General features: G+C 37.3%; 8 protein-coding genes across 8 annotated transcripts; 6 read left to right on the top strand and 2 right to left on the bottom strand.

Annotated features, from left to right (window-relative positions):
• Positions 1 to 6,784: 6,784 nt before the first annotated feature.
• On the top strand, positions 6,785 to 7,990 carry N7478_011336 (uncharacterized protein; the record flags this gene model as incomplete). Its single annotated transcript, XM_056927550.1, has 3 exons — positions 6,785 to 6,789; positions 6,963 to 6,981; positions 7,607 to 7,990. 3 exons carry the CDS (start codon positions 6,785 to 6,787, stop codon positions 7,988 to 7,990), a joined length of 408 nt encoding a protein of 135 aa, XP_056774598.1.
• A 1,091-nt stretch (positions 7,991 to 9,081) lies between these two features.
• Positions 9,082 to 10,238, bottom strand: rps1 (40S ribosomal protein eS1; the record flags this gene model as incomplete). The annotated part of the gene is made up of 5 exons (XM_056927551.1): positions 9,082 to 9,225; positions 9,335 to 9,836; positions 9,947 to 9,972; positions 10,043 to 10,127; positions 10,225 to 10,238. 5 exons carry the CDS (start codon positions 10,236 to 10,238, stop codon positions 9,082 to 9,084), a joined length of 771 nt encoding a protein of 256 aa, XP_056774599.1.
• Positions 10,239 to 11,336: 1,098 nt separating this feature from the next.
• N7478_011338 (Transcription elongation factor 1) lies at positions 11,337 to 11,525 on the top strand (the record flags this gene model as incomplete). The annotated part of the gene is made up of 1 exon (XM_056927552.1): positions 11,337 to 11,525. One exon carries the CDS (start codon positions 11,337 to 11,339, stop codon positions 11,523 to 11,525), a length of 189 nt encoding a protein of 62 aa, XP_056774600.1.
• A 465-nt stretch (positions 11,526 to 11,990) lies between these two features.
• Positions 11,991 to 12,796, bottom strand: N7478_011339 (uracil phosphoribosyltransferase; the record flags this gene model as incomplete). Its single annotated transcript, XM_056927553.1, has 3 exons — positions 11,991 to 12,166; positions 12,225 to 12,583; positions 12,642 to 12,796. 3 exons carry the CDS (start codon positions 12,794 to 12,796, stop codon positions 11,991 to 11,993), a joined length of 690 nt encoding a protein of 229 aa, XP_056774601.1.
• Positions 12,797 to 13,295: 499 nt separating this feature from the next.
• N7478_011340 (WAPL family protein) lies at positions 13,296 to 15,866 on the top strand (the record flags this gene model as incomplete). The annotated part of the gene is made up of 2 exons (XM_056927554.1): positions 13,296 to 15,524; positions 15,591 to 15,866. 2 exons carry the CDS (start codon positions 13,296 to 13,298, stop codon positions 15,864 to 15,866), a joined length of 2,505 nt encoding a protein of 834 aa, XP_056774602.1.
• A 560-nt stretch (positions 15,867 to 16,426) lies between these two features.
• rhbA (Rheb family small GTPase rhbA) lies at positions 16,427 to 17,188 on the top strand (the record flags this gene model as incomplete). Its single annotated transcript, XM_056927555.1, has 4 exons — positions 16,427 to 16,481; positions 16,547 to 16,686; positions 16,754 to 16,882; positions 16,949 to 17,188. 4 exons carry the CDS (start codon positions 16,427 to 16,429, stop codon positions 17,186 to 17,188), a joined length of 564 nt encoding a protein of 187 aa, XP_056774603.1.
• Positions 17,189 to 17,989: 801 nt separating this feature from the next.
• N7478_011342 (serine--tRNA ligase SES1) lies at positions 17,990 to 19,801 on the top strand (the record flags this gene model as incomplete). The annotated part of the gene is made up of 7 exons (XM_056927556.1): positions 17,990 to 18,122; positions 18,175 to 18,245; positions 18,315 to 18,476; positions 18,549 to 18,970; positions 19,038 to 19,128; positions 19,184 to 19,552; positions 19,637 to 19,801. 7 exons carry the CDS (start codon positions 17,990 to 17,992, stop codon positions 19,799 to 19,801), a joined length of 1,413 nt encoding a protein of 470 aa, XP_056774604.1.
• An 845-nt stretch (positions 19,802 to 20,646) lies between these two features.
• N7478_011343 (D-3-phosphoglycerate dehydrogenase) lies at positions 20,647 to 22,443 on the top strand (the record flags this gene model as incomplete). Its single annotated transcript, XM_056927557.1, has 7 exons — positions 20,647 to 20,942; positions 21,010 to 21,317; positions 21,377 to 21,966; positions 22,057 to 22,099; positions 22,161 to 22,219; positions 22,272 to 22,353; positions 22,415 to 22,443. 7 exons carry the CDS (start codon positions 20,647 to 20,649, stop codon positions 22,441 to 22,443), a joined length of 1,407 nt encoding a protein of 468 aa, XP_056774605.1.
• Between the last annotated feature and the right edge of the window lie 246 nt (positions 22,444 to 22,689).

The following is a 22,689-nucleotide window of genomic DNA, read 5'->3' on the forward strand; positions in this document are numbered from 1 at the left end:
AGTTAAATTAATCCTAGAATCCCTATAATTAGAATCTATATATTATCCGAAAGTATAACTACTAGACCTAATCCTATTTAGAGGAAAAGTAGTTAACTAACTAATATAATATATAATAATAGAGAATAAACTATATATAGATAATATAATAATTAATTTATCCTAAGATTAGTTTATATATATATTCTTTAGGTTTAAGAAGCTTACTTAGAAAAATACTAGAACCTTTATAAAATTATAACAAAATAATAGGGATCTATAGATAATTCTAGATTATCTTAAGGATATTTATAGAGATCTAAATATTAAAGTATATACTATAAGATATCTCTACTGAATATATTAGTTAAATAATATATCTTTTATAAAATTCCTTCTTAAGTTAAAGAAGAAGTTTATAGATATAGATACTCTTAAATAATATAATAAAATAAAGAAATAGATCTTATTAGGATCCTTAAATAAAAATATAACAAATTTATTAATAAATTATAGTATTCCTACTATATTTTTAGATTTTATTACTTAGTTTTATAAAATTAGTACTAATATAGATATTCTTAGTATTAATACTCTAGAAAGATTATACTATATATATATCTAGTAATACTAGGACTTAATAGATTAGACCCTAATTATTATAGTTAACTAAACTAAATTCTATATAAAATACTACTAATTAAGATCTAAAATAAATAAGTAAATAAAATAGATTAATTATAAAAAGATAAAAAGATAATAAGATAAAGAAAGATATCTTTATTATAATAAATAAGATTACTTTATTATAAATTATTTCTTACTAGCTATATAGTACTAAGAACTAAGAGAGAGATATCTCTATAGGATTAAAGATAAGAAAGCTAGATATATAACTAACTATAAATTAAGTATATTAGCTTCTAAGAATAAACTCTTTTTAAATAAGAATTTAGGAAAAGAGTAACTCTAGTTCTAAGTTATAAATAGAAGCAAAAAAGAGTTAAAAAGCTATTAAAATAAGAAATACTACTATTTCTAGTTAATACTAAAATAAATAAAATCTAATTTATATAAGCCCTAGTTAATAGTAAATACTATTATTATATAATTATAAATAAAATATTAGTTTAGTTACTTAATCTCCTATATATTAAGATATCTATATAAATCCTAAATAGAGTAGTTCTAAATCAAAACTAAATTACCTAGATTATATACTTTAACCTAGATATTTATAACTATTAGTAAGAATAAATATTTATATATATTATTCCTTAGTAAGAGAATAGTATAATATTAAAAGACCTTTAGCTATAAAATATTAATAACTAATACTTAGTAAAGAAAGGATATATTAATATATTTATAAGAAATAGAAAGTAAATAAAGTACTAGAATTATATAGACTATATAATTAGACTAATTAATATTAGAAGAATATAGATTAAGAAGTTAATAACCTAATTATTATATAACTTTATCTATAGAGAGAAATAACTAAATTAACTATAAATTAGTAAAGTTATAATAGATAATATTAAGAAAGTACTATATCTAAAGAAATAGAATAATCCTAAGGATAAATTACTAAGATACTATTAATAGTAGTTAGATATCTTTAACTAATAATTAACTAATAAGTTACTTCTAAATTAACTAGGAATTAACTATAAAATCACTCTAAAATAAAACTATAATAATATTAAAGAACTACTTTTATATAGTCCTCTTTATAGTATAAATAGAGAAAAGCTCCTATATCTATAAAAGATATTAATAAATCTTTTTAAAAAGAGCTTTATCTAAGTAAGTAAATTATTTACTATAGTCCTAGTCCTATTAGTAAAAAAGCTAGATAGAGAAGTATAATTCTATATTAATTACTATAGATTAAATAAGTTAATAAATTAATAATTATTATCTATTATTATTAATTAAAGAGATACTAAGGAATATAGAGTAGACTAAATAGTTTTCTAAACTAGATATTATTATTATTTTCTATAAGATTTATATCTAACTAAGAGAAGAATAGAAAACAATATTTTAGATATAGTATAATCTATATAAATAGAATATTACTCTATTTAGACTAATTAATATACTAATAACTTTCTAGAAATATATTAATAGGACCCTATAAGAGTATTTTAATAATTCTATATCTATATATATAAATAATATTATTATATATAGTAATAGATTATTAGGGGATTATTAATAGAAAGTAGAATAAGTACTATAGAAACTATAGGAAGTAGACCTATAGTATAATATTAGAAAATTAAAGTTTAAGTAAGATTCTATAAAATATCTAGGGTTTATTATATAAATAAGTAAAAGAATCTATATTAATCTAAAAAAAATTATAACTATCTTAGAATAGGAAGTATTAAAATTAATATAAGATATATAGAGCTTCCTTAGATTTACTAACTTTTACTATTTATCTATATTTTAATTTACTAATCTCTTAATATCTTTAATAAAATTAATAAGAAAAGATATCTAATTTATATAGGATAATAACTACTAATAAATATTTAAAGAATTAAAAGGTCTCTTTATTAATATCCTGATTCTAATATATTTTAAAGAGGATAAAGAAACTATTATTAAGATAGATATATTAAGATAGACTATAAGAGCTATCTTATTATAATATAGACTAGATAAGTAGCTGTATTTATATACTTACCTCTCCTAGAAACTATTACTAATAAAGTTAAATTATAAGATTTATAATAAAAAGCTACTAGTAATTATATATACTCTCTAAAAATAGAGACTAAAGTTAAAGATAATATTTTAATTTACTATTATAATAGACTATAAAAACCTATAATACTTTAATAAAATATAATATCTAAATAAATAATAAATAAGATAGATAGATACTCTTATAGAGTTTAATTATAAACTAAAGTATTACTCTAAGAAGCTTATTATAAGATCTAATATATTTTTATAGTAAAGCTAAGATACCCTATAGTATATTATAGATAAAAGGTTATTAAATTAGTTCTAAACCCTATTAAAAAAGATATAGATTAAGATAGAATAACCTAATCTACTAGTAGTAGAAAGAATTAATTTTAAGAAGGAAATACCCTTATTTAAGAAGTCTATACTATAATAAGAATAGAAGAATATAAGATCTACTAATCTAGAATATTAGAAGATATATAAAGCCTTAGTAAAGAAAGACTAATAAATTACTATTAAAGTAAATATAAAAATAAGCCTATTAAAATACTATCTAGATAAATAAGGACTATTTTACTTTAGATAATAGATATAGATCCTAAATAATAAGATATTATATATAAGGATTATATAGAAGGTCTATAACTCTTATATTATAGTATATTTTAATTAAGATATTATTTATATAATATTATTATAGAGATTCTTCTAGCTAGAAGTAGTAAAAGATATATAATACTTTTTATAAAACTATATAGTTTATAACTATAGTAATATATAGTAGGATATAAAGTATAGACTACTAAAACTATTACTAATTCTATAGTAAATATAGATAGAATTATCTATAGATTTTATTATAGAACTACCCCTAATAGTATATATAGATATAATAAACTTAATAGTAATTATAGATTAGCTTATAAAAAGTATAATTCTTATAAGTATAGTAGAGATAACTATTAAAAAAGTAATAAATATATTCTTTATCTATTTTTATATATACTATAGACTACTATAAGTAGTTATAAGTAACTATAGATCCTAATTTATAGGTATATTCTAATAAATAGTATATAAGAAGCTATTAATTTAATATTAACTATTAATTACTTTCTATCTATAATTTAATAATATTATAGAGTATATAAACTAAGAAGTTAAATAGATCTTATATATATTTATAACCTATATATAAAATAATTAGAATATATTACTTCCTACTATTACTATAATAATTAATAACTATAATACTAATATAATAGGACTATCCCTCTTCTTCTTTATATATAATTACTATATTAATCCTATTAAGATAGAAGAGATAGAAGAATCCTATAAAACCTATATATAACTAAGAATTATAAGTAAAATATTTATAAATTAACTATAAGAAGCTATTAATTAGACCTAAGCTATAATTACTTCTATATAAGCTCTATAAGAAAAGTAATTAAATAAATAATAATAGGCTATACTAGTCTATAAGAAAGATAACTAGATATAGCTAAATTTATAGAATATATATATATAATAATAATTAAAGAAGCTAGACTAGCTATATACTTAATATTAAGTTTTAGATATTCCTATACTTTATATAGTATAATTAGAAGTATCTACTAGTATTTATCTAATATTCTATATAAAACTAGTTAGATAAGTTACTTTAGACCTATTCTTATTATAGATTATAGATAATTTATATCTCCTACTAATACTAATTAATAGAAAACTTAAGTATAAAGTAGAAGAGATAATAGATATAAGATATAAGAAAATCAATTAAGAATACTATAATAAAGCCCTAATAAAATAGATAGATTAAGTAGAATAGACCTAATAAAATCTTAATAATATTTAAGATTACTCTATATTAGATATCTTTAAAAGATAATTCGGCCCTATTTTAACTCTATTATAGGCCTAAAGACGACTGAATACAACTATAATATATATAAGAAGGATTACCCTAAAGAAGGAATACTATTATAGACTAATATCTAGTATAAGGTTATATAATATATATAACTATAATAGCCTAATATATAGAATACCTACTTAGTAATTCTCTCCTTAAGCTTTTTATATATAGTATATAGCCTAGCTCAATTAGATATAAATTCTGCTTTAGCCCTTCATATACACAAGAAGAATAGTAAATAAGCTAAAAGATAGTATTAGTAAGCTTTTTTTTAGATATAAGTAGAATTATACTACTAAAAGAAGATAATATAATAATAAAGTAATACTAATTATTAAACTAATAGAAGATTAAAAAGAAAGAAGACTTATAACTAAAAGAGGGGGATTATTACTTTATATAGACCCCTATAGATAGAAAGCTTTATAAAGCTAAGTAAGAGACCTTAGACTAATATAAGTATTTATAATACTAGAAGTAGTAATTATAATACTATTTAGAAAACCCTATATAAATTATTATTATAGTCTTTCTCTTCTTACTATTTATTATATTATTATTAAAACTATCTAGAAATAACTAATAGGCTACTATTAAGCCTAAGACTATTAATTTAAAAGCTAGAAAAGTAACTTATAAGGCTTTACTATCTCTATATCCCTAGAATACTATAAATTATATAATAATCCTTAATATTACTAGTATTCCCTTATATAATATTTATAATATAATTAGATTATTTACTATATAGCTAGATATACTAGTATAAGCTATCATATAAGATAATTCAGGATTAGCTGAAATCAAGCTATATAGTACTCTTATAAAGATAAATTATAAATATTTATAATTCTCTATATATATAATTATATTATAGGTATTTTATATACTACTACTCTATATAAATACTTAAGATTGAGATAATCTTTAATTAAATAGGGAAGGATAAGATATTTTTATCTAATTCTCCCTATATATTTTATATATTATAATCTATTATATTTATTTATATATAGTAATATCTATATCTATATCTATTGCTATCTATTATAATTAGCTGATTATATATAATCAGGCCCTATCTGTTTACTATGTTTGTTTAACTAGTATATATATATTAACTATTATTTCCCCTAACTTAGTAATATATATTTATTTATACCCTAAGATCTTAATAGTCTTATTTTAATATAATTTTATAGTTAATTCTTAGTTAATTTCAAGATAATTTATTAATTAATTACTAACTAAAGATATTTAATTATTATTATTAATATTTTACTAGCTTATTCTTAGGGTTATTCTATTTCTTTAGATATAATATTTTTTAATATTATCTATTATAACTTTATTAATTTATAATTAATTTAGTTATTTCTTTTTATAGATAAAGTTATATAATACTTAGGCTATTAATTTCTTAATCTTTATTCTTCTTATATTAATTAATCTAATTATATAATTTATATAGTTCTAATATCCTATCTATTCTTTATTTCTTATAAATATATTAATATACTCTTTTCTTATTAAGTATTAAGTATTAATATCTTATAGTTAAAAATCTCTTAATATTATACTATCTTTCTATTAGGAAATAATATATATAATATTATTCTTACTAATAATTATAAATATCTAGATTAAAATATATAACCTAAGTAATTTAATCTTAATTTAAGATTACTTTATTTAAGATCTATATAAATATTCTAATATATAAAAGATTAAATAACTAAACTAATACTTTATTTATAGTTATATAATAATAATATCTATTATCAATTAGGATTATATAAATTAGATTTTATTTTCTTTAGTATTAATTAGAAATAGTAGTATTTCTTATTTTAGGAATAATTTATATACAGTTTTAGATTTTTATAATATCTAATTAGAAGCTTTTTATATATGAAGGGCTAAAACAGAATTTATATTTAATTAAGCTAGGCTATAAACTATATATAAAACCTTAAAGAGAGAGTTACTAAGTGGGTATTCTATATAATAGTAGACTTAGTTATAAACTTTTTACTTTAGTAATATAATATGTATATACAATAAACTTAGTAATTCAAGATCTTAGTAATATAAGGAAGCCAATATAAAAAAGGAGGGAGAAGAGAGTATAGTAAGTATAGTCTATAGGAATAAAGCTATATAGAGGAGCTTATGGGGTAGAGCTATAGGGGCCTTTAGGCTAGATCTAATATTTTTAAGGCTTTCCGAATAATATAGGATATTATAGAGAGGGTATTATAGAAGTTTAGCAATAGTATAGTAATATATACTGAAAGGATACTAGAGATTGATTATATAGTGTAGATACTATTTAATATATTTTATATAGTTTTGCTTTATTTCTCGGGGTATTGAAATTATAGATAGATAACTTTTTTATACTATAGTATATAGTACTTCCTATCTATAGTATTAGCTTATAATAGCTATCAGAAATATAGTATATTAATATTTCCTTAATATAAAGTTAAATAATAGTAATATATTAGTATAAATCTGCAGCTTTATATATACCAAGACCTAGATTTTATGCAAAAATAGTTTTTGTTGGAGCCCTATTGGGGAACTGCAGTGGTTTGTGGGTTGGGTTTTGGGGCCAAGGTTTGGCCCCAATTGCGGTTTTTGGCGCAGTCTATGTATATATATATATATATATATTTACTTCATTTCTCGACAAGCCAGTACCCCTATAAGCATACCTTGTAGGATATTTTAGGCCTTGTCCGGCGCAGGCGCCCTTGTTTCCCTAGCTACAGCAGGCCTAATAGCAACCTTGGTATAGCCGGCTTAGCAGCCGGCTACAGCAGATCAATTAACTTCAATCAATCAATTATATATAGACTAATTAGATAATTAATCTAGAGAGTAGGTATCCGCCTGTATATATATAGTATAGCTCCCTCTCTTCTTCCCTCTTCATCAACGTTGTTATTCGTTGTTCTTCGCATCTTTCTCCATTCTGGTAGATCGTAGGCGCCTTATTACAACAACAACAACAAAAACAACAACAACAACAACTACTACTACTACTACTACTACTACTACTACTATTACTACTACTACTACTACTACTACTACTACTACTACTACTACTACTACTACTACTACTACTACTACTACTACTACTACTACTACTACTACTACTACTACTACTACTACTACTACTACTACTACTACTACTACTACTACTACTACTACTACTACTACTACTACTACTACTACTACTACTACTACTACTACTACTACTACTACTACTACTACTACTACTACTACTACTACTACTACTACTACTACTACTACTACTACTACTACTACTACTACTACTACTACTACTACTACTACTACTACATGGTATAGGGTTATATAGAATTCAATAATCGGGATATAAGAAATTATTACCAGACTGTACTACCTCGACGACAGCTATTTTGACATATAAAACCGGTATCAAAATATAGATAGCGAGGTAACTAAGAATTTGAACTAGGTCTTAGGCTCCTAGGACCTCTGGTTGACAAGTTGTTCTAAGAAACATATTTGATAAGAGATAGTTGTTTTGATATATATTTAGGGTATAGAGAAGTTAATAGAGGAAAGGAGGTGTGAGTAATACGGGAAGCTGTAGTAAGCCTACGGGCTGCGGTATATGTTTGTTTTGTTTGTATGTATTTAGTCTTCTCTCTCTATTCTATATATGCTATAGTTATTCCGGCTATCCTATAGTACCCTGCCGGCAAATCGGGCCTTATGCCTGACAGTTCTGTGAATAAATGAATGAATGAATGAATGAATGAATCAATCAATCAATCAATCAATCAATATATGATCCCAATATGTGATGCTGTAATCTCAATATTACCTGCAATATCTACGCCCGGTTTATTATAAAGAGGATGTTTAGCAGTTACTAATAGAATCTTTAATTATAGGAATCCAAGCTCATCACCAATGTTCTAGAGCGAGGGACTGGAGAGACAGACACACAGCGCTTCCAACGGTAAAGGATCAACTTAGACGACAAAGACCAACCTGACTAATAAACTAGAGTGGCATTGAGTATTTTAAGCTACAAAAATAGAAAAAGGTCCACTGCGAACATGTATACAATACCTTTCTCAAAGTGATGACGAGTGTATGTAGGTGGTTCAAGGTGATCCACATGGGCAAAACATGTACAAACGTTGCCAATAGATAGTCTCCACAATAAATAGATTGAGACTAAAGGCTGTGAAACCTACCAATGTTCTTTGTCGCAAAGGAAGCAGATACCATTGGGAAGTTAGATCTCTGGCTATCGGGGTATAGTAATCTACGGGACTACATGTAAGAAGATATAGACGCAAGTCTGCCATACGTGTCATGAACTTTTTTTGTTTTCCTATCGACCAGGAGACAATAATTGCCATGGTTGGCCAGTATTTGACAACACTTCAAAATGAAAACCCTCCTTACACAGCCTCGAGGACTGTCTCCTTGAACTCCCGCTCCACCTTCTGGCCCTTGTCGTCGGTAGCGGACTCACCGTGGAGAGCCAGAAGAGCACCAAGGTCGAACTTGGGGGACTTGAGCAACTTGACCTTGCGGATGTGCACCTAAGAACATATGTTAGACCTTGCCATTATTTGAAAACAACATTTAATTGCTGTCGTAGATGATGCTGCTTTGATTCAAAGAAGTCATCGCCAAGGATTGTCAACTTACGTTCTGCAGGGGGTAGATGCCCTGGGTAGACTTCTCAATCTCGCGTCCAATAACCTCAGGAATGAGCTTGTGGGTAAGCTGAGACAGAGTGCAGCTGGTGGCCTCGCGCTGGATAATCTCGGTCATCTTCTTGCGAATGGCACGGATTTGAGACGAGGCGGCGTAGGTGGTCTTCTTGATCTGGTTGGGGCGTCTCTTGGTGAAGGCAATGGCGAACAGACGGATGAGGTAGTCGTCGGTGGTCTTAACGGTGACGTTGGCCTCGATCAGAGACTGCCACTTGCGGACCAGGGAGCGCAGCTTGTCAGTGGTGAAGTCCAGACCGTGGAAGTTGGTCAGACAGTTCTTGCCCTGGATCTCATCCACACGGAGCTTGACCTTGCGGAATGAGTGGTCCTCATCGTTCTGAAGGTCAGCGAGGGAGACCTCGAAGATACGGCCCTTCAGGGAGTCGTTGGCGTTCTTCAGACCGCTGGTGCGGTTGACGAGGGTCTTGCCGACACTGTTGAAAACCCGTTAATACAAGAAAGTCCAGGCCAGAGATTGCGAACGTGGGTCGATTGAAAGGAAGATGATTGCCAAGGGAGGGTAGATTGGAGGGGGTGTTCCTACTCGCGAGTCTGGAAGGTTGAGGGAGCCTGGTTAAGAAATAGTTAGTCGACATTGATCATAAGAAATAAAAAGACATCTGACGTTGCAAAGACTAACCTTCACGGAGTACTCATCCTTGCGGGTGAAGGGATCAACAGTGCGCTTCTTGATACCCTTCTTACCCTTTGAAAGACGCTTGTTCCTATAGTGAGCGAGTTAGACGGAGGGAACAATTTATTTTTTTCGAAAGCGACGGCATCAATGGAGTGATCAAGAGGGAAAAGGTGGTGTAGACGTACTTGCCAACAGCCATGATTGCGAGTCGGGTCTATCTGTGTGTTGTTGGAAGACAGACAAAGGTATCGCACCACGGCGCTCGGAAGGTTTCGAGATTCTCGCTGCACGGGTCAACGAGGGTTGAATAAAAACCCACAGAAAAATCGGCTAAGCGAGCGCAGCGGGCCCTACCCAGTGCTGACTCAGTCGGTCAGGACCGTGCACGTGACACACAGAAGAATTCCACCAACAGCCGAAATATGATTGGTCAGTTCCATCGACTTGCTCCATACTCTGTACTTAGTGCTCCGTACTCTACTCTGCTAGCAGTGTACTCCGTACTTAACCCGTCGTGCGTCATAGTTAAAAACTATGTGTACTGCATACTCCATATGTATACTGTTAATATGAAGGAACTCATTATGAGTTGAAAATGGCTACATCGAGTTTTCATATACGCTCAAAGTATAGAATGACTACATTCCCGTGACTTATATCTCTATAGGTTCATGTTCCTACATGCTATACTGTACCCCCAGGTTGCTGAAGTAGAAACTTTTCGTACTGTATACTTAAGTATGTACCCGTGCACATTTAGTGGTGTTCCCATTTGAAGTTAGTTAACATTGATGATTACATAATGAACTGGAGAGCTCCGACTTTCATTCTCCGCACAGAATCCACCCCTCATCATACATAACTTCCCCCTCTTTTCATTCTTCCGAAAGTTCCTGACCTTCCCATCACCTTCCTTGGTCGTTTTGGATCGCGGAGCATGGTAAATTGATTCCTCCTCGCCCCACCCAACTAATCCCAACTAATCCCGCCAAGAACACCAATTGACTGACCTTTTACTCACAGGGCAAACGCAAGAAGTCAAGTCGTACACCCCAAGGGCCGCGAAAGGTAAGGAAAAAAGACCTAGATCGCGGTTTGTTTCAAATCTAACTAGCGCGCAGCGAGAACCCCTATCAACCACTTTTGCCTGTCTATTCTGCAATCACGAAAACTCGGTCGTTGTCAAACTAGACAAGAAGCTTGGTCTAGGTGATCTATCCTGCAAAGTTTGTGGGCAGAAATTCCAGACTGGCATCAATTGTATGTTGTTCTCTCATTGAATGATGTTCGTCACCTAATGCGCTACCCAATAGATCTTTCTGCCGCTGTCGATGTATATTCGGATTGGGTGGACGCGTGCGACGCGGTTGCCAAGGACACAGCGAATCAATATGACGGACCAGGTGGCTCACAGGTAACTGCTAGCAAGCAGGGGATCTCTGCAGACACGGCACCTGGTGATAACTTTGACGATGGAGACTATTGATTCTGAGATTACGGCGGCGAACTGGCGCTTGGGAATGGTATCGATCGATCAATTCGGCGGGAACTCAATTTAATGTACAATTCGGCGCATGCGCAACATTTATCTTTAATCTGGTCGTAGGTCATTTTCTCTGCGCGCCATTATTGGCAACCTATCTCTTCTCTTCTTCTTCTTTTTTTTTTTTAAGAAAAATACCAGGAGGGTTATTGAATATTACTCTGAACTTGACCAAATAGGAAGTTTATCTCCCTATAACGTGATGGATGCAGGCGAATCGAATGCTTGTTCTACACATGAGATATGCTGGATTACAAAACAAACTACCTACCAACTATCGAGGCCGAGAGGGGTGATATTATAGTGTATAGTATCGGTCACCAAAATCTCCCAACCCCGGAATGATGTACCTATGACCTTGTCAATATAATGTTGGGTTCTTATCTCTGGGGGATACTTTTGGGATTCTCACTTTTTGTCATCTAGTCCTTGATCAATGAAGGCTGTGACTACACGCAGCTTGGGGAATCTTTCAGCAAATTCTGCAACCCCAGAAGGACTTGCGATCAAGTTGAGGAAGAGAATTCGGTGCTCAGGAACACCCTTCTGCTTCAGTACCTCAACGGCCAATGTTGCGGAGCCACCTGAAGGATCATATTAGCACGGCCGGGATCTCTGAAAGAAACCATCATAAATACGTACCGGTTGCGAACATGGGATCCAGGAGCAGCACCCATCGATCTGCGATATCAGTGGGTAATTTCTCATAGAAGAGCTTTGGCATACAAGTCTCTTCATCTCTTTGAATCAGTATCTTGCCAATTCGAACGGATCGGCAGCAGTCCCGCAATCCTTGTTCCATGGCCTCGCCAGCTCTCATGATTGATACACCGCAAATCTTTCCTTCAAATTTGACACCCAAGTAGTCACGCCCGACGGGAGTAGTAACCGATTGCTCTACTACAGGCAGGTGATTCAAGCCTTCCTCCACCAGTAGTCGGATAATTCGATTGGAGTAGAAAATGAAATCTGCGCGACCGGTCCGTTTGTCGCGAATCATCCTATCGGTCTGTGAGATGTGCTATTCGAGCATCCCGAGGAATAAAGGGTGGTTCTCACGTCAATAAAGCAATTAACTGGGGGGTTTGGGAAAGCACGTGGACATTCTCGTAGGAGACTTCTTTAGACACAGTTGCAGTAGGCTTCTCGCCGTCGGGTTGGTAAACAGGGCCAACGCCCTGAGCGGGAGACGGATCTGGAGTTTTGGTATCCATGATGGAGGAATGGAAGTGCTGTTAAGTTGTGTCAAGCACGACCTCGGGACATCTGCAAGTGTGCAGAATAAAAGCGGGGGAGGGTTTTTTCTCTCTCTTATCGGGACTCTTATCTGCCAGGTGGTCGGGCTTTTCTCATCTCCGCTTTTATCGTTAGATGAATAAGCCTCCCGGGATTCACTGATGCGCAACACCATCACACCTTCCGGTCAACTAGTCTTCTTCTTGGCGCATAGGATCTTACTGACTTCTTGGCCTTTCAACATTGCGCAACCCTTTTTCTTTCTCCCTGGCACCTTCTAAGTTCGAGAGAACTCGATCCCCTTTGGATCCTCAGTCGTTTGCGGCATGTCTCCTTCGATCGCAACCCTCCCTTCCAGCTCTATTGGACAAACTTGCTGAGGATTCCAACACGGTCATCACGATTTGCGATCACTCTCAGTCGCATATTATTCCTTTGATTTAATTCAGCTTTCCGAAGATACATCAGCAACCGACAATGGAATCGCGACCCCGAAGTCGACGGCTGACGACCTATGGCTCCACCGCGAAAAATCAGCCTTTGCAAATGAAAAATGCGCATTCCTCCAGAACCAACCCAATCCCAAACAAATCCAGTTGCAGGATTGAAGGCGAGAAAACCGAATACCAACACCAAAGATTAAGTGATACCGAAGGTGCCAAGATCTATGACCTACCGTCATCAGATGAAGAAGATCGACAGCTTATCACGCGGATAAAGCGTCGAAAATTTGGTTCTACTGGGCGCGCCAGCTTAATAAAAGAACCCTTGAGCCCCCCAAGACAAAGAACCGATGATGCAGAAACCAAGCCGAGCATAACACCCGCAAAAATACATACCACAGCAAGCCAGGATCCCGAGACAACATTGCCACCAAAAAGAAATACTACGCAAGAATCCCACCGGTCTTCTAGGTATAAGAGTAGAGCTCGTTCACCAAGAAGCAGCAATAAGACGGCGGCGGAGATATCTGCACCAATTGAGAATACCGAGAGAACTCAAAAGCCTGGCGCCTTGCTAGCTGATGATGATTCACCCCCAAAGCCCGATACAAGGCAAAAAGCCTCCCAAACCACGAAGTCAAGTGACTGGTCTCCCAAATCCCCCAATCGCTCTAAATCCCCGACCCACATTATATCATCTCAGGGGACCGGCACCCCTGGTCGTAGAAGACTAGTTGACTCACTGGGCACCAGGAATCAGTCGGCTGACGAGTCATCCGCGGACATTCTGACAGATAGCCAATTGTCTCTCGCCGCCGCCCCTGCTACTCCTACCCGGCGGGATGCGTCCGTTCCATTCAAAGCATCAACTGGAGATCAGCGTGGGGGTGAGAGTCATGACCATGATATTGCTGTTACCATTTCGCCTCACCTGCGTGGCTCTAAAGTGACTTATGCTCGCCAGCGTTCATTCCTGGATGACATGCTCCTAGAAGCTGAATCTTCGTATTCGAGTCTTCCACTTGGCGAACACGATCCACTTGCTCAAATGACCCAGCGGGACACAGACGGCGATGTGCGAGGTCGCCTTCTTACAATCGAGGAGCCTGTGAATGATGATGGGACCGTTCGAAGCATTCATGAACTCCGTCAAGCCGGTGGGAATGCTCGTTATCGAGGTGCTGTTGATTCGATCTTTGAAGATCTCGAGGACTCACATATCTCCATATCGGGACGATGCAATGCTTTCGTGCAACTCTGCACCAAGTTGCTTGATCCAAAGCTTGCAGGTCAATTCTTAGAGTGTAGTTTTGACAAGAGGCTCGTTGATCTCCTTTCCCAAGACCTTGATCTAACTTCCTATTCACTTGGACTTTGCGCTTATGACCTCTGCTTTTTTGGAAAACCTATTCCTTACATCCTCGCCACGAATGCATGGCCCAAGCTGTTGGATATAGCACCTTCGTTGTTAGATGCCCAAGATGATTTACTTACAATTACACGCGCGCCACGACAAAAAATATCCAAGGCCACTCAAATGTCTATTAAAAAGATTCTTCCACAACTTCGGTCAACTCTTTTTCCCGATGCGCTTATGACCAAACTTTCCCCTTGTTTCTTACTTCTGAACTGTCTAAAATCGACACTTTCTGCATTTCAGGCAAAGGGGGAGAACCCCACTAGCCTGTCTGTACGAGTTTTGAAACAAGTGGTCAATCTCATGCTGTGTACTACATCCTCCCAGGGAGGAAATACACCGTCTACTATTGAACCGGACAGGTCGCAACTTTTGGCCCTGGGATTATCTATTCTCGAGGCGCATACCGCCTCAAGTCATTCCCTTGGGCGTGAACAACGTGATGTTCTGAGCTTGCTTCCTAAACTGACCGAAATGCTCTTTAAGAGTAATAACGACTCTGTGAATACAACGACCCGTCAAATCCAAGCGCTTTACATTCGAGTGATCTTGAATGTGACCAACAGTCACCCTGTTCTTTGTGATACGTTTGCCACGTCTAGAATAATTGATGAACTGACCGAAGTCACCATTGCCCACTTTGAAAGCCTATCAGAGGACTCTCTTTCCCAAAATTCCAACGGTGGCTCTTTGGATACAGTGATATTGGCACTGGGTGCATTGATCAACCTGACTGAACAAAGTGAAATTTCACGTGTGATTTTCCTCGATTCAGGGACCAAGGGGAAATCTCTCCTTGGCAGGTTGTTGGAACTTTTTATGTCTCATGTTGATTCCACGTCCGAGGTATGGCTTTATCCCCAGCGTTTCATTTCCTTCCTCGGATTTTTTCGCTCATTAAATCGCTTTTAGGCCCATTCGGTTCCAGAAGTACACCATAACGTTGCGATAGGGTACCTGGCAGTGCTCCTCTTGGCTCTCTGCTTGAACTCTACTGCTCGACTCGAGGTAAAAGAGTCTTTGCAATCCAAGGGGCTCACAATCATCATTTCAATTGCCGATGAATTCTTGCAGTATCATCGCAAGATCGAGCGCGAGCTACATCCCCTTCCTGTCCATGGCGAAGCAGGTGGATTTCCTGTTCGGTTGCAGGACTTGATCAGCCAAATCCAACATTCTGAATCCTGATGAAACTCCGACCTTTTCTCATTTAAGTCCTCATGTACACCATTAGCGTTGACCCCCCCGTTCTCTTTTGCCCCATCGTTTTCTTGTTTCCCCCATTTTTTTTGTCTTGTGTCTGCAGGGAAGTCCACATACACAGAGAGAGAAGTCTGTGGGGAAATTAATGATTTATTATACCCTTTCCCCCTCTGACAATCATAGAAAGCCGTTGAGACTTTACAATACCCGTCATGATTAGTAGAATCAATATTTTATTGAAACCATTACCACCACATGCCTGAATATTCTCTAGAACATGAATGTGCATTCTATTACGTAGTGTATATTGCGAGTAACATCCCCAATTTGCCTCCTCGATCCGCGCGACGCGGATCGGGTATATGATCGGTTGTTTGCAGCGTTTGCAGCCGATCGAGCTCCCCCGAACTGCTTCAAGCGCGGGCGGATTTGCCACTCCGACCGCAAGCTCCATCGGTCGCCAATCATTAACCATTTCCTTGACCTTTCTCCTACCCTTCATCTAATATTCCCCCCGTTTCTGTTGATTAAATTCATCCTATACGATGCCTGCTGCGCCGAAACAGAGAAAGATTGCCATCGTTGGCAGTCGTTCAGTGGGTATGAACCTTGATCCGCTTGTTAATTGAATTAGAACACACCCATAAATTAACACCAACCCCTAGGAAAATCTTCCCTGACAGTCCGTTTCGTCGAGCATCACTTTGTCGAAAGTTATTACCCTACAATCGAGAACACCTTTAGCCGAATTATCAAATACAATGGCCAGGATTATGCTACTGAGATCGTGGATACTGCTGGACAGGTATATATGTCCTTAACACTCGGGGCCTAAGTTTCTCGCAGGGCTAACATATTTGAATTGGCCACAGGACGAATACAGCATTTTGAACTCCAAGCACTTCATTGGAATTCATGGATATATCATTGCTTACTCGGTGACGTCGCGACAATCGTATGAGATGGTGAGAACTATCCGTGACAAGATTTTGAACCATCTTGTAAGTTTATCTACTCCATCTCGATTCTAGATACATATTCTTAACCGGCTATACACGTCATAATAGGGTGCGGATGAGGTACCCTTGGTTATAGTGGGCAATAAGAGCGATTTGAAGCCCGAGCAACGACAAGTTTCCACTGACGAGGGACGTCAATTGGCTGAAGAGCTTAACTGTGCATTTACCGAGGCCAGTGCCTTCCTTGACTTCAATGTCTCCAAGGCATTTGAGTTGATGATCGGGCAGATTGAGAAGTCCCAGAATCCCTCCCAGCCAACTGGGGGGAATAAGTGTGCTCTGATGTGAGCCCGCAGTGGTTGATTCGCTCAATGGCATCTACTGCCTGGTAAGCCGCAGATTTCTTGTGTTATTTCTTTTTTTTAGGACTTGTCTTTTCTCTTTGCAGGTTTCCAGGATCTTCTTTTTTGCCAGAACGAAAGCCTCGGAAAGATTGGAAGACGATCGAGATTTCAACTCTTCTCTTTTCTATACGAAACATTCTCTTACTCCATTCCTTTCCCCCTGTTGGCCTCTCATTCAATATTTCCAAAAAGGCGCCGCTTGTTTTTGCATGACTGGCTCAAAACTAACATGACTTCTTCATCTAGGAGCTCTTCTCTTGGGCGTTCTTAACGACCATTTGATATTTCTTCTTCTTATTGGATTTTACTGTGTTGTTTTATATTTCTTAACTTTATGTTCTTCTTGTTCCTGGTTTCCTGGTGGTTATGGCTTGGTGGAATTTTGGGATTGTTTTGGGCTGCATTGAATCATGGGTTTGCTTTTGCTTTTTTCCCTCCCTTATTGCGTCCTGGGATAAGGAAGTCTGTTATTGGCTTGTGCATAGAGTATAATGAAATACAGGGCTACGTCAGCCTTCCATATATAGATCATATTGTGTTGGCACTGGTAGATATCAGACTGGTGCATCAATTGATCCATATATAGCTCCTCTGTACACTTACAGACAGCCCCGCCCCGGCCCAGCCAGTGGAGTGGCAGAATAATTTCTGTTTACCGCTTCCTGGGCGGTCGCTTTTTTCCCCCTCTACCCCTCCATACATGCTTAGTGACTCACGTTCTACTACTAGGAATCCCTTTTTAATCATGTTGGACCTTAATGATTTTGTCACCGAGCGTGGTGGTGATCCTAAGAAGATCAAGGAGAGCCAGCGCAAGCGTTTCGCTCCCGAGGAAGTAGTGGACGAAGTCATTGCACTGTATGAGGAGGCCCGCAAAGGTATGTCTGAACCTCTCGATAATGAGAAGACAGGTCCTGATTCCATGACTAGCACGATATGCCGTGACCCAAGTCAGCTCCGAGCTCAATGCTCTTATGAAATCGATTGGTATGAAGAGAAAGGTATCTAGTCTCACTACGTCTTCTACTCCATATTAAGAACGAATTGCTCACAAACTATTCCTCGAACAGAACAAGGAAGACGCGAGCGACCTGATCAGCCAAAAGGGAGACTTAGAAAAGAAGAAGAAAGAGGCGGAGGACTTAGCGCTCGGCAAGGAAGTTGAGCGAGACCGTAAGATTCGCACTATTGGAAACTTCGTGCATGAGTCCGTCCCCGTGAGCAACAATGAGGTAAGAATCACATTTAGGAGGAAGCAATTTCGATTTACAAGGGGAATGAACAACATCTGACTTTGATTCTAGGACGACAATACCATTATCAAGACCTGGACTCCCGAAGAGGCTGCGATGCAGAGGCCCAACTGTCTCTCTCACCACGAAGTCCTGACTCGCCTGGACGGTTACGACCCAGAACGTGGAGTGAAGATCGTCGGTCACCGAGGATATTGCTTGACTGGTTACGGACTGTTTTTGAACCTTGCCCTCATCAACTACGGATTGGAGTTCCTTTTCAACAAGGGTTATAAGCCCAACCAGCCCCCTCAATTCATGCTGAAGGAGCTTATGGCCAAGACCGCCCAACTTGAGCAATTCGACGAGGAGCTGTACAAAGTGACTGAGGGCGAGGACAAGTCCACAGACAAATATCTTATTGCTACCTCCGAGCAGCCTCTGTCCGCGCTGCACGATAGCGAGTGGTTGCAAGACAGTGACCTGCCCATCAAGTAAGCACTACCAACATGCCAGTTAGGTCCTTATATTATATGTGCCATATTGATACATATGTTTTAGATATGCCGGATACAGCACTTGCTACCGTAAGGAAGCTGGATCACACGGCAAGGATGCGTGGGGTATTTTCCGTGTCCACCAATTCGAGAAGGTTAGAAGACTCGACCCCTGTCTCTCTTATTATTGATATCTAACATGTGCTCCAGATCGAACAATTCGTTTTGACCAAGCCGGAGGACTCTTGGCAAGCGTTTGAAGATATGATGGCTACCTCCGAGGAGTTCTATAAGTCTTTGGGACTCCCTTACCAAATCGTGGCCATTGTGTCTGGTGCCCTGAACAACGCAGCAGCCAAGAAGTACGACCTGGAGGCTTGGTTCCCATTCCAGCAGGAGTACAAGGAGCTTGTCTCCTGTTCCAATTGCCTTGACTATCAATCTCGGGCTCTGGAGATCCGCTACGGTGTCAAGAAGGCTACGGATCTGAAGAAGACTTATGTTCATGCCCTGAATGCCACCCTGTGTGCTACCGAGCGCACCTTGTGCTGTGTTCTGGAGAACTATCAGCGCGAAGACGTACGTCTACCCACTCTCCCCGTTCTTTTCTTGGTTTTTTTTTATGCATCTTGATCGATCTGTTACTGACTGATTCGGCGTTAGGGTATCGAAGTTCCCGAGGTTCTCCGCAAATACATTCCCGGTAACCCCGAGTTCCTCCCATACGTCAAGGAGCTTCCCAAGGATACAACTTCCCAGCGCGCCAAGGGGAAGCAGGGCAAGGGAGCTGCTGAGGCGACCAAGAAGATGGAGGATCTCAAAGTCTAAAAGACCAAATGTTCTTAATGTAGATCCATATATCAGTGCCGAAGGAAAGAAAAGGAACAAAAGAAGAACCATTGGTTGATATTATATATATATGTTTCTGTTTTATCGTATCAAATAATTCTAGATTTATAGATATACAGCAAGTATACTCCTTAATACAAAGACCAATTAAGCACTGGTGGGCTGACCGAATTGGCATTGACGCCCCACATGCACCACGGCCTGTTCATTGGCCGCGTTCAGAACAAAAGGCGGAAAAACGTAAAAATCTAAAATTGAATTGAATTGCAAATCTGCCGGGTTTTTTGCCCCGCTAAGATGGAAAATTTCAAAAGAAAAAGAAAAAAGAGAGTAAGATGTCAAAGTGGTCGTAGCTTGATCACGCCAGAGGATGAGTCACCTTATACTACTATTCTACTATGTACTATTCTACTATGTAGTCCGTATAGTCTATTGTACTCATACGCACAGCATTAATATATACTATGATAATAAATATAATAAATAGGCATTGATTCTTATCTACAAGAATATATATATATATATATATATATATAATCCAATTAAATCACCTTGAAACAATTACTCACAATTGCCTTCCAATCTCTCTTCTTGTCATAGCCGATTCCGGAGACCCTCGGTGAGCTTATTATATAAGTTGCCCCTATGGCCCAATGATTCATTTCTCCAAAATCTCCCCTCCTTCTGTCTTATTTCTGTAACATTCACCTTCCACAAGTTTGTCTTGTTACCGACGTTAATCGTCCTCTCCATTTGCTTTTTCCTGCGCTTCGCAACCCCTCCTCCCCCACCTTCGTCCTATCCCCGCCTCCTCCGATCCCGTCATGTCGTCCGCCAGAGATATTCGTCCCCGCCAGGATGACCTGGGTGTTCAAACTCAATACATCTCGACCTCGCCTTCAGCTTCATTCCACTCCCCCTCCAGCCACACCTCGGCTCTTAACCGCACAATTCCTGTGATCAATGCCAAGCACCTGAAGCCCTTTGCGACAACAGACATCAAGGTCCTACTTTTGGAGAATGTGAACCAGGCTGGTCGTGACATGCTCCAGCAGCAGGGTTACCAGGTGGAATTCCTCAAGTCCTCTCTCCCAGAGGATCAACTCATTGAGAAGATTCGGTAGCGCTCCCCCGACATCTCCATAAAATACTGAGTGACTCAGAGGCTGACCCGGGATCAAAATCAGTGACGTACATGTTATTGGTATCCGTTCAAAGACCAAGCTCACCGAGCGCGTCTTGAGGGAGGCTAAGAACCTCATTGTCATCGGTTGTTTCTGTATCGGAACCAACCAGGTTGACCTGCAGTGTGCCGCTGCCCAAGGTGTCGCCGTCTTCAACTCACCATTCAGCAACTCCCGCAGTGTCGCTGAGCTGGTCATCGGTGAGATCATTGCCCTTGCCCGACAATTGGGTGATCGTTCCAATGAGATGCACAACGGCACATGGAACAAGGTCAGCAATAAGTGCTGGGAAATCCGTGGCAAGACATTAGGTACGTTGTCCAAACCCCTCGTTACATTGGTGGTCTATGGCTCACATCAATTGCCTCAGGTATCATCGGATACGGTCACATTGGTGCTCAATTGTCTGTGTTGGCGGAAGCCATGAGCATGTCAGTCATCTATTTCGATGTCTTGAACATGATGTCCCTGGGTACTGCTCGCCAGGTCGAGTCCTTAGATCAGCTTTTGGCCCAGGCCGATTTCATTACCTGCCATGTCCCCGAGCTTCCCGAGACCAAGGGCATGATTGGCAAGGCCCAATTCGAGAAGATGAAGACCGGCAGCTACTTGATCAATGCCAGCCGTGGAACCGTTGTAGACATCCCTGCTCTCATTGAGGCCATGCGCAGTGGCCGTGTTGCCGGTGCCGCGTTGGACGTGTACCCCAACGAGCCCGCTGGAAACGGCGACTACTTCACCAATGACCTGAACGAATGGGCTGCCGACCTCCGATCATTGAAGAACCTTATCCTTACCCCTCACATTGGAGGAAGTACTGAGGAGGCCCAGAGCGCCATTGGTGTGGAGGTTGCTCAAGCCCTCACCCAATACGTCAACGAGGGTACCACACTGGGCGCTGTTAACCTGCCCGAGGTCACTCTCCGTTCTTTGACCATGGACGAGCCCAACCACTGTCGCGTAAGTCATTTTTGTGATGAGCATCATACAGATATCTTATGACCTTCACCTTGAACGATCGAAGCTAACATTCCTTCTTCTCTTTCTCAGGTTGTTTATATCCACAAGAACATTCCTGGTGTGCTGCGAAAAGGTAAATACTACCTCCCCAAAGGGCAAGAAACGAAACCATGGTATTAACAAATCATTTCCAGTCAACGAGATTATCGGTGACCACAATGTCGATAAGCAAATGACCGACAGCAGAGGCGATGTACGTTGCAGATCGTGTACAGATGTGATACGCAATGCTAATAATCAACTAGGTTGCCTACCTGATGGCTGATATCAGCGACGTGAATGCCGATGTCATCAAGGACTTGTATGAGAGATTCGAGAGTCTGTCCTGTAAGATGACCCCCTTTCCGTCTCATTTTTGCTCTCTTTCAAATCTAACCATATCATCCAGCCCGAATTATGACCCGCATTCTATACTAAACGCAGTTTTTTTTTTCAAAAAAAAAATTTACCACTGTAATCAACTTGACATGTTTTGTGCGCCAAAAAAGGCTATTACAACCCGACGAACTACTCACTGGACTTTTTCAACGAGGTCCCATCCATGCAAAAGAATATCGGCCATATAAAGTGGTCATATATGTCGCATCTTCCACTTACTAGCTATTAGATGGTATATTGGGAAAACTTGAAGAGAGTAGAAAAAATATCAAATTTATGGTTTAT

The sequence above is a fragment of the Penicillium angulare genome (genome assembly GCF_028827245.1).
Source record: "Penicillium angulare strain IBT 27051 chromosome Unknown utg000008l_segment0_segment0, whole genome shotgun sequence".
Classification (NCBI taxonomy): Eukaryota; Fungi; Ascomycota; class Eurotiomycetes; order Eurotiales; family Aspergillaceae; genus Penicillium; species Penicillium angulare.